This window comes from Buteo buteo, chromosome 2, assembly GCF_964188355.1.
Source record: "Buteo buteo chromosome 2, bButBut1.hap1.1, whole genome shotgun sequence".
Lineage (NCBI taxonomy): Eukaryota > Metazoa > Chordata > Aves > Accipitriformes > Accipitridae > Buteo > Buteo buteo.
The window spans coordinates 38,744,136-38,755,740 of NC_134172.1; the positions used below are offsets into that span (position 1 = coordinate 38,744,136).

Genomic DNA, 11,605 nt, shown 5'->3' on the forward strand with positions numbered 1-11,605 from the left:
GTGTCGGCACTTCCCATCTATAAGAGCATTTACATAGTTCAGGAGTATTTAGTCAATTTAAGAGATTTTCTGAGATGTAAGGAAAATGCAATTATTACCAATGCTAGGACTGTGTGGAAAGAGTCCTACAGCCCAGCTACAAAGTCCTTCTAAAGTATAGCAAGTGCTTACACTGTGCCTGGGAAAAGGAAGATTCCCTAGCATAGACCTGTGAAATGAAAGTGTGTACAAAAAAAGCCATGTAACATTATCTTCCCACCCTCCACAACCACACCACTACCTTGCCCCATGTCTTCCCAGGAGCATAGAGCACTTTAACTACAGTAGACCACCCTAGATCAATCTAGTTCCTCCCTGGAAGGCTGTGCAAGCATGGGATTTTATTTTAAACACCTTTTAGCTTTCTTTTTCCCTCAAAATACCATAGTAGTTCTAAGCAATTTTTAGTGAATTTTACTGTCAATGAAGCTGTCAACTGCCTGGTCCACGCTGCCACATCCATGGTACTCTGCATTTGGATGAATAACCCCCAGACTGAGTGCACAAAGCAGCATACTCCTGAGCTTCTTCCCTCTTCTGTGCTGTCATTGCTACAGAGATTTTTCACTTCCCTTCCACAAATCCATCTTTCTCACATTAGCATACTCATAAAGTGAGTCAGGAAGCTCTTGCAATATGGCCCAAACAAATTTATGGGGAAAACTGGTTCTTTGGGTTTTTCCTTAGATTCCACTTATCTTTCCCCTCCCTCTATGCAAAAAAAAAAAAAAAAAAAAAAAGTTCAAATAATGAAGACCTGACACCTCGGTAGGAAGGCTCTGCAGGCATCCCAAGTGCTTAACAGGATAAACAGGAAGAAAAGCTCCCTGGCCCCAAACTGAAATAGAGATGAGTATATGAGTAGTTCATTGTTACTTTTTGCATCAAAACTGGGATCTTAACAACTCTCACATCACCCAGTTATCCCAGTACAACCATCAATGATGATGCCTGCAAGGTAGCAGACACTTCTCTACTCAACAGCAAGTCAGAGAAGTTGCAACACTTCTCCAACAGATTGCTAGAAAAAAACATGTAAACTTCCAGGGTTTCCCTAAAAGTTTGTCACCAAATTTACTTGGATCAACGTCAGTCCTTTGATCTGAAGACAAAGGAAGCAAGGGTAGACCTCAGTAATTTGGTTTGCAGCTTTCACCTGCAAGCAGGCAAGCATCTGAAGTCTACACAAAGCCTTTAAATGAATTTTGAGGTCACTCCCGTAACACTAATACACACACTCTCTGATGAAGATACACAGCAGGATTGCATCAAAATAAATGACTGAATAATGACATAGTGTTATTTTCTTCACTGAATGCCACTGTCATCTACCACGTAAGGGGCTGAGTTCACATTCATGTACCCATACCAACCTCATACAGCACCGAAATTGGATCTCTTGCCTCTTAAATGTACTACCTCCCAGTTTCTGGGTTACAGCTCTACTTGCTTCTATTGGGATAATTCCAAGAAAGTAAGATGGTGACTGCATTACACACTGCTGAAGAAGTAAGTGATACTTTACATCTATTTCTTCCTTTCCACAGCATACTCAGATATTCAGCAGTTCTATTTTTATTCAATGAATATTTACTATCTGTCAAAATATGCTGAGGAAAAAAATGAATTTCCAGAAAGAACAGAAACGTTTGCAGCTTACTGAAGTTTGACAAAGTAGTCTTGGAGGAAATAAAAAAAGCAAGAAAAAGGGGGGGGAATCTCAGAAGTGTCCAAATATTTTCTAAATTAAAAAAACATTTTCTTGGAGCAGTTTCAGCAATGCCAACATTTCAAAATGAAAGTGCTCGGCTTTTCATAAAAAAACTCTTAAAAAATAAGATGGCCTCTATTAGCATGCAGTGAAGTCTTTCTCAAAATCAGAAAAAGTGTTTCAAAATTCACCCACAATGAAATTCTAATCTTTTTGGCCATAGAGAACTGACCAGCTTGGCTTCAAAACCCCACTCAATTTTGTTTCCCTTAAACTGATAAATTTCTTCTTCTATGTCTACTCCATCCTTTGTAACACAAGATGAAACATTAAAAAGATATAACTACCTGTATTTAAGTCAATTAATTCTTTAATGAATTACAGTATCTTAAATGAAACTGCACAGTAGTAATGTACTCCATCCTGGGCACTCATCAGAGACACAAACAGCACCACAGTGTCATCAGCATCTCTGGTGAAGAAATCCATTCTCCTTGTTTATCTTAGCACAAAGTTAAGAAGGAGCCTCCTAAGAATTCAGGGTGAACAAAAGCAAATATTAATAGCAAAGAAAAATCATTAAACCATAAACTGGAATATTTCTTCTATTCTACAGATCAGAATATTGTTCCAGCCTCTTGTAACTAAAGAAAAGTATAATAAACCATATGTACTCCCCTAAAGCATTTCCAAAAGTCTCAAGGTAGAATTCCACACCGAGTAACAGGAACTGGTTGTTTAATTTTAATTGTGAAATTATTCACTGAGAAAGTCCCTTAAAACCAAGGATTCTTTTTTGTTAAACACAGCTGATTTATCAAATCAATTTTCTAATTGCTGCCATTTCAAATTAACACTAAAGTCTTTGCCTCTGCCTTTCTCAAAGTGTATATAGCCACTATTTACTTAGATGTTTATCATCCAACTTCTGAATTACTGCTGCTTACTAGAGACAAATAAAATTAATTCTCAGTGAAATACAGCTTATTCAAGAAAAATAATTATAAATATAGGAAAAAAAAGCGCACATTCAGGAGCAACATAAAGAGTACACTGGAAGCAGCTGGCCTCCAGTGCTTACTTCTTTTGCATTAAAGTATTCTGCAACTTGACACAAAATATTTCTGATTATTTGTTTGTATTTGCATTATATTATATAAGAGGAAGGAATGGTAGGTAAGATTATCTCCAGATTGAACACATAAGTTTCTTCATCTTCTAGCATCGCCTCTTCTTCAAATTATCTTTTATTATACAATTCCTGGTCTTTTCACATTCCCCAAGAAATGATGAAGTGAAAAAAAGGTAAGTTGACTGGCAGCCACCTGATTATTTTACAATTCTCATAAGGACTGCAGGTTAGCTACAAAAACATCTTCTCACACCCTGAAGAGTAGACATGATAATCACTGTAAGTTTCCCCCCAAAAGTAAGTATGCCCTACACAAGTGAAGTATAACACTACTGCTACAAGTTACCTGATGTTTCTTCAGTTTTTCATTTTGACTCATATTTGCGTAGATCTGTTGGTGTACAAGCAGAGCAATCCCTGCCGATGGTAGGGACGCAGCCCAGCAGCAGGCCTCACCCAAAGTCACTCAAGTTGGCAGAGGAAAAAGGAAAGATCCCTCCCCTAGCTTTATGTGAGGCCTTCAATCTTTAAAAGGAAAAATCAGTTTGCAGCATGTTCACAGGTGTTTGCTTTCAGCCCCTTCCTCCTAGAACATACACCACTCAAGCTTTACGCCGTTAAGACACTTTATGCCTTAGCCTCGACGTACTTGGTAACCTCAGAACAAGAACAAATTTCACAGCACAGAAGTATAAAAAAAAAAATATCATGTTTTAGTTAAAGTTTAATGGCAATTCCATTTACCTCCATATGATTAATATAACCTAGCATTTGTTACAAATGTTGCACTTACATTTTAACACAATTTAAATTCAAACCCAAAGAGCAAAGGAAACCAGACTTGGAACTGGAAAGTAATCCAAATACCTGCTCTGCTCAAAATTACAAGTGGGGAAAAAAGTGCTGATTAGAACTGTTACTCAAAAGAGAGTCTATCTGATAGAAAAGCCTTCCTGAAACAGAAGAGCCTTCCTCACCACACCAACTTGCAAAGCAAATAACCAACATCCTTGGAACACACATCCTTCCACATCACTGTGAAATGCTTTTTCAATAAATAACAAAAATTACAGCTGTAGAAGTACTGGGCAGAGGATGAACTTAAGATAAATGTAGCCATAAATGTAGTAAGATGCTTTCCATGAACAATAATTAGTACTACTGCTGCGGTAAACACACATAATTGATCTTTTATTTTGCAAGGCCACACGTTCACGCACATTACCGGCAACTAAGCATGGGTCTGTCCTCCGATTTCCAGACACTGAACACAGCATCCCATATACCTAGTTGCCACATCACTCACAGTGTAACAAGCCTTGGGTTAAGATCTATCACCTCTTCAAAACAGCCAGCCTCAACTCAAAATGTTAAATTACACATTGAGCAAGTGCTAAAAGAGAGTTACATGATGGTAACCCCTTAAATGATGTTCACACTCTCCTGAAGAGCTCAGCTTTAAGCAAACAAAATCTTTCATACAGACTTAAGTTTGCTAGGCCTTCCATAAATGCTCGTGTGTAGCCCCTCACCCTCATCTTTAGCAACATAAAAGGTTTGCATCTTTTTATGCTTGTTTTGCACAACATACCAGGGGCTCCAATATATAGAAGCTGTCATCTATGTCATATTGCACTTTATCCAACATACTCGTGGAATTTTGGGCAACACAGGAGAGTGGAGTGACACACACATTTTAGCAATACCACATGCCATTTTGGCATGTGCTCACAGCTGGCTTGTAATTCAATACCTTTTACTATCAAAGTGAGGATACAGCACAACCGTTATTAGCATTTCTGCGAAAATACTGAAAGGGCCAACTTTAAGGAAGCTGCATGCATTCAGCCAGTGGATTATTAAACCACTCGAGCTCTTTGCTGTGGAATCTGGCCCCTTGACTGCCTAATACTAAATAAGAACTGAAGTCACTGAAGGTAGCAGATGTCAAAGTTACCACCAGAGGCAGAATTTCAAAAGCTTCTTTCCCCCTCCACATGACCTAAACTTTGCAGATGAGTAGTATTTTATACGTAAGATTTTGGTCTGTCTTCCGCAACTATTCTCTTATTGAAGAAGTTTTATTTTTCCTGCTAATCCTGTCACTTAGGAAAGCAGCTGCCTCTGCTCCCACAGCAAGTACTGTTCTGTTACAGGACCCATCCTAATATTTGGGAATCGGTCAACTTTGATGAGAAGCATCATAGCTCCCAGTTCCAACAGCAATATAACACAAATACCTCACTGGAAGCTATCCAACACCAGGACTTCCTACAAAGTTATGATGAAATGTTCACCAACAGTAGATCATCTTAGTTTGTGTAATTACTGTGTAAGCAGATAGTCGTCTTTTTTTTCCTTCAAATTCTTCTAGCAGTTTCAGTGCAATACAATTAACAAATTCTACTTCCACTAAGATAGAAGTGTCTTCAGATTTATCTTATATATCTCTTCCTATCCACTCCTCTATCTCTTTGGGCCCCCCACTGTATGTTCAGACACTCATTTCATTCACATCCATTTCCTCAATGCTTGATGAGTCTCAGAAGCAGGACTGCTCACATCAGCCACACAGCTACACACGTGCCTATGGCATGTCAGTACTTATCATGAACCAAGTGAGCACGTAGTGGCTCATACAAGCAACCACCTCATCTGCACACACGATTAAAAATATTCTTCAACTAGAAATACATAGCAAAAATTAAAATAAATACAACAATGTTGTCAAATCTGATTAAGAAATTCAGTTTAAATATTGGCTCTTCAGTATCAGAGTAAACTTTGTATCAGCAACTAGCTTTAAGGAGCTACTTGTCCCCACACTAAAGGATGCAGTTCAACCATGGGTAGATTAAGGAAGAATCAAATCACAGGGGGGAAGCGCCCCCAGAAAGCGCAGAAACCAAAGTGTGTGACCCTCTGGACTTCCATGCACAGCTGAAAATACCCCAGAAGATTAATTATACCAAGTTAAGACTTAAATGTAATTTCAGAAACACTCTGTGGAACTAAAGGTGCCATTCCTAACATCACAGCTGAAGATACTACCAGGACTGCAGAAGTGCAATAAAATTTGCCACGTTGCCACAGCTGAATACCCAGTAGTTCAGGGTTGGGACTTTTTTTTGGGGGGGGGGGGGGTTCTCCTCTCTTGACAGTACGCTGGGGAATTGACAGGATTAAGTCCATTCCATTCTATAGTGTGAACCTAACAAATAGCAGTAAATTAGGCCTTTTGCTCCCAGACTAGAGACATCAGAAAAGTCAACGTGCAAGGGATCAGAGCAGCCAAATCCAAGGGGCAGGGAGATGGCCTAGCAAGGCAGACTAAAAGCACGCCTTCTCGGCACACCTGCAGAGAAGATAACAGCAGCACTTCAGGTTGCTTGGACAACACATTGGTAGGAAAAGCTCACAGAGAAGTATTTATTAATCAGCAGTTTTAAATCAATGTCTATTTTCAGATGTGAGCCACAGAAAATGTGAATATGTTGTTTGATAGTATTGCTACAGACTTAAGAGTTCCCCCTGCAGAACATGGTCTCATTGCAGAGGACACCAGTAGGGCCTTATGAAAGACCCCAGAGCATTGCTCCTGAGCTAGCCTAATTCTTCACAAGTCTTCAATACATAAATGCAAAACCCAGAAAGCAGGTGATATGCTGATGGGCATGTAGCACCACCTCAGAGTTGAATATTTCATCCAATGGGCACAACTCTCCCAGGTTATCTGCACTGATACTTTTTCAAGTAACTGGTAATTTATCAGGAGGCCACCAAGATGTAAAAGAAAAAAACCAAACCACTGTACACTGAATTATTTCATTACCATATGATTATTCATGAGTGTTAGGAGTAAGGAAAGCAACTACAGAATGCCTCAGAAACCAAATATATTCTGTCCCCAGAATGCCGCAACAGTGTTTCCTTACACTAAGATGAGCTTTATTTGCAAGGCTGACCAAAAAAGATCCCTCGATAAGTATTTGTTCCCACTTTTTCAGAGACATAATACAGCTCTGAAAAACCAGCAAATTCTTACCAGCACTCCACTGATGATGTGAACGATTATCAACCCATCCTGTGAAATGTGGCAGAGCAGCAGCATTGCAGCAGCCAGACCATCAAGAGCCCATGCCATACACACCTCCCCACATTGAGCTGTTTGCAGCATCAAGTTTGTTATCTGTGCTGTAACACTGTCTGCCCAGCAATCGCCCACTTCAGTTTAAACTAATAATGGAATATAACTCAATCAAGTTTTCTTCATTCCTGCAGCACACACAGAATGTCCAAAGCAATGTGTTTATTATATAGCATGTTACTCTTCAGTCAATATGCCAAAAACTACAGTCAATTTTTCAAAGCAACAAATTTCAGTACACATTTCTAGACCTGTATGACAGCAAAAATTGGACGCCGTTTGCATCAGACCTACTGAGAAAGCAATTCCAACATAAGCTCCTATTCAGACGTTTACTCCTTTGTGTCCCAGCTGCCTTTGGAAAGGTTAATCACCTCTTGGCTGAGCGCTGATCTGGTGAGCTTTCATAGATTCTCATCCTTCAGGCTGCACCTGGAGCCCCTCACACACCAAACCATACAGCTGAGCCTCCACGTGAGAACTGGGATCCCTACTCGGTGTCACTGGTGCAACTCCTTACTGATTTTTCCAGTGTTTGATAGAGGTGAGTCACATAACATACCTGCACCTTGTATTCACAAGCAGGTCAAGTTTAACCTGCCATCACACTGAGGTGAAACATTAAAGATAAAGCACGAGCAGCAACCTTACATCACTCTCCACCAGTTTCTACTCAATCAGCTGCATGTGTGACATCATATGTGCAAAGTTTCAGTTGTGTCTTGCAAGTCTTGGCAAATGACACGCTTGATTAAATGTATGCATGTTCAATCTGTAGTACTTTGAGATAAGAAAAAAATAATGAATAGTGGCTACAGAATTAAATACACAATGATACAGTATTTCAGCATGAAGTTCTCCTCTCTGCAGAAGAGTCTTAGAGCCGCTGATCGGGGATTAAACAGCAATGCACAGACCGCATGGGCTGGACCGTATCTTTTCTGACACCCTGTGGGCTGTGGCTCCTAGGGGCTGATAATCTACTTGAGGGACACACAAAATGACTTATGAACTTTCATTTTGGGAAACTGTTTCCCCTAAGCTTTTCGGGTGTAACGTGATGCACGGTGTAGAAAAAGCCAAGAACCTTAGATTCAAAAAAAACCCCAACTATCACAACAGTATGCTTGCACGACATCAAGTCATAAATTACACAGGTTTGCGGTATGTGTGGTTTTGTTACCTCATACTAGGCATCGTGATAATTATGAGAACCACACCTTCCATCTCGCTGACCTATAACATTACGTTAATGTAACATTACACTCGCGATTTAAGCTTCAGTGATTTTTTTTCGGGTATCCAGGCCTGCCTATTAAAACTTAATAAACTGAAATGCACACTAGCTTCATCGTTTTGCAGCAGCATGTTGTTTCCTCATCCTTCCAGTGAAACAGGGGAGTCTCCAGTCCCTGGATGCTGAAAAACTCCTTTCCGCGCCCCCTCCCCGCCCCGATTTTAAAACTTGGTCTGCTTCAAAGAGTTAGCTCAATTTTTGACAGTTTAAGCACCGTATTTTATTAGCAGAAAGTCGGAAAGTTTCGGAGGGGAAGCAGCCTAGAAGCCAAGGCAGCACACCTGCCGAGGCCGCAGAGCGAAGGTGCGGGGCGGCGGCAGCCCAGCGGCGGGGCCGAGCCCAGCTGGGGACGGCGCAGGGACGAGATGCTTTGCTAGAAGCCGGGGCGGGCGGCGCGCTGCCGGCCGGCAGACCCTCCACGCCGGCACGCCTCAGGCCCGGCCGGGCGCGGGCAGGCCGGTCCCGCCGGAGGCGGGGGGGGGGGGGGGAAGGAAAGTTGGCGCCCGCGGCCGGCCGGGAGCCGCGCCGCCCCCTCCTCCCCTGGGCGCCGCCCGCGCTGCCGAGGGGCGGCCCCGGCGGCCCCTGCGCACGCTCCCGCCCGCCGCCCATGAGGCGCCCTCGCCGGGAAGGCACTGACGAGTCATCGCCCCGCCGCCCGCAGGCCCGGCGGCGTCCCCGCCCCCGCGCCCCTGGCGGGACGGAAGGCTGAGGGGAGCGGGGGGCGGCGGCCGTTGCGCGGCACGGGGCGAGCCTACAGGTGATGATCCAGCGCGGCCTGGCCTGGGCTCCGCGGCTAAGGGCAGCGGGTCGCAGCGCGGCCGCCTTCGCCTCCCGCCCGCCCGGCCCCGGGGGCTGCACCGGCGGCGCAGGTCGCCGGCCCCGCCGTTGCCGCCGCCCGGCCTCCCTCCCCGCCCGCCCGCCGCCGGGCCCTCCCTCCACGCCCACCGCGCCGCCGACCCCGGCCTCCCTCACGCCGTCCCTCCGCCGAGAGGCGCCTCCCGCGCTGCGGCGGCCGGTGCGGCCGGAGCGCGACCCGTCCTCCCCACCACACCTAGCAACAGCGCTGACAGGACGCAGTGGCGGCGGCGGCGGGAGGAGGAGGAGGAGGAGGAAGCGGAATGGCTGCCGCGGCGGCGGCTCCCTCCCCGGAGCCCTGACAGCCAGAGCCGGGGCGGAAGCAGCAGGCGGCGTGCTGTGCCTGTCCTCCTCCCTCCTCCACCGCCTCCTCTGGGCTTCTGCGCTCCCTCCTGCCAATGCAAACTAACTCCCCCTCGCCAGGGCCGGCGGGCTGCACGCCTCCCCCGCACCCACCCATGCCGCGCCGCACGCCGCCTCCCCGAGGAGCCCTCCACGTCGCCCGCAGGACCGCTCCCGCCGCTCCTCGCCCGCCGACCTCCCTCCCCCGGCGGCCGCCACCGCCGCCGCGCCCCAGCTCCCACTGCACCTTGTGCCCCCCACCCCGCCCCGCGCCGCCGCCTCACACGCGGCCCCCACGCCCCCCGCGCCGGCCGCCGCGGGGCGCCCCCGCCGCCCGCCCTGCCTTGCCCTGCCCTACCCTGCCCCGGCCGCGGCCCCTGCCCCGGCCCCGCCGGGCACTCACCGATGTGGTTGTCCTCGATGTGCTCGATGAGCTCCGCCAGGGTTGGGAAGTGGAGCCCGCAGCCCCCGAACCTGCAGGCGTTGGAGAAAAAGGAGGCGGCGGCGATGCCTGTCATGGTGTTACATCGAGATCCCCCTGCGGTGCCTGCTCTGCCAGGGCCGGCGGCGGCAGGGCGGGGAGAGGCGGGGGCAGGGGGGAACGGGACGGAGAGAGAGATGGGGAGCGAGAGAGAGAGAGGGTGGGGGTGGGGAGGAGGAGGTGGCGGCCGCGGCGGCGGCGGCGGCAGCAGCAGCAGCAGCGTCGGGAGCGGCGGAGGGGAGGGACGGGCTGGGTGGGGGGAGATGAGGCAGCCGCAGCTGGGAGGAGGGACCAGCGCGGCTCTGTAACAGCTGTGCTGCCCCGGCGGCGGCCGCCGGCAGCGGGAGGAGCAGGGCACCCGGGCCGCCCTCCGCGCCCGCCGCCGCCGGGGGACACCCGCGCCTCCCTCGCCGCGGGGGCGGCGGAAGCTGCCGTCCGGCACCGCGCGGGGGTGGGGAGGGGAGGAGGGCGCGCCCCGCCGCTAACTTTCCCCCTCAGCCTCTCGCGGGCGGCTGCGGGGCCGGGGGCTGCAGTAGCGGCCGGCGGGGCGAGGGGATCTGCTCCTGGGGTAGGTGCTGGGGCCGGGACGGCGGCGCTCGTCCCGGGGGGGCTCTGCCGGCCGCCGGGAGTTGGCTCCTAACGCGCCCGTCGCCTCCACCGTACTGGGGGGAAGCAGCCAGCCCTCGCCGAGGTCGCTAAACCGAGGGGCGGTCGTTCCTTCCCCGAGGGGAGCCGCAGGCCGCCAGACCCAACCCTCACCTGCCCGGCGACGAGCCGGAGGCCCGGGGCACCTGTGCCCCCTACGGCCGGCCAGGCCTCGGGGGTAGGGGGACTCTCCCCGCCGCCAGGTGGGGGGCGTGGGGGGGTCCCGCCCGAGCAGCCGGTTACGGCCCGCGGGCCGGATCCTTCCCGCCTTCGCCCGGCGGCCGCCAACATGCCCGCTGAGGCGGGGCAGGGGTGTGAGGCGGCGGCCCTGGGGGGGGGTAGTTAGCAGGAGTCGCGCACACACCTCGCTCCCAAACCCTATTTTGACTTTTTGTCTCCAGAAAGCTATTCAGCAGAGAGGCTGATTAATTGATTTTAATGAAGGTCTCCCTAGGCTCAAATTCGCAGACAGCTTTATTTAAAATTAAAAGGGGGAAAAAAAAAAAGTGAGAGATTGCTTGTCAGGAAGGCTCTTCTCCACACACACACCCCCACCCCTCACCCCCGTTTTATAGTCATCTCTCTTTTTTCCATATTTATATGGTTCTACAATATTATTAATGATTTTGAGCAGAAGTGTGACTAGAAAAAGCCTCAAAATCTGTATGAGGCTCTCCTAATCATACAGGCATAAGTGATGCCACTGATCCCGCTGATGGATAACAGTCCCAGGCTGTTCTCACCCCTGTAAAATTAAGCATGTGCATAAGAATAAGCAGAGCCCTTGCCTGTTTTATTAACTGTATGGCAAGTGGGAATGATCCTAGCATTGGTGTGGGAGCCAAAGAATAGCAAAGCTGAAAAAATGCGGTAGAATGGTTAGTGAATGGAAAGACGAATATTTGCCCATTTGCTTAAAGCATGAAAAATCTTAGAGCTAGTTCCTGGTGTCTGTC

General features: G+C 48.1%; 1 protein-coding gene across 1 annotated transcript in view; it reads right to left on the bottom strand.

Annotated features, from left to right (window-relative positions):
• JAZF1 (JAZF zinc finger 1) overlaps positions 1-10,155 on the bottom strand; it is a 200,120-nt gene extending 189,965 nt beyond the window's left edge. Inside the window, exon 1 of the mRNA XM_075051455.1 lies at positions 9,927-10,155. Within this exon, the coding sequence (XP_074907556.1) occupies positions 9,927-10,041 (115 nt within the window). The 5' untranslated portion in view covers positions 10,042-10,155. The remainder of the gene's footprint in view (positions 1-9,926) is intronic.
• Positions 10,156-11,605: the final 1,450 nt, after the last annotated feature.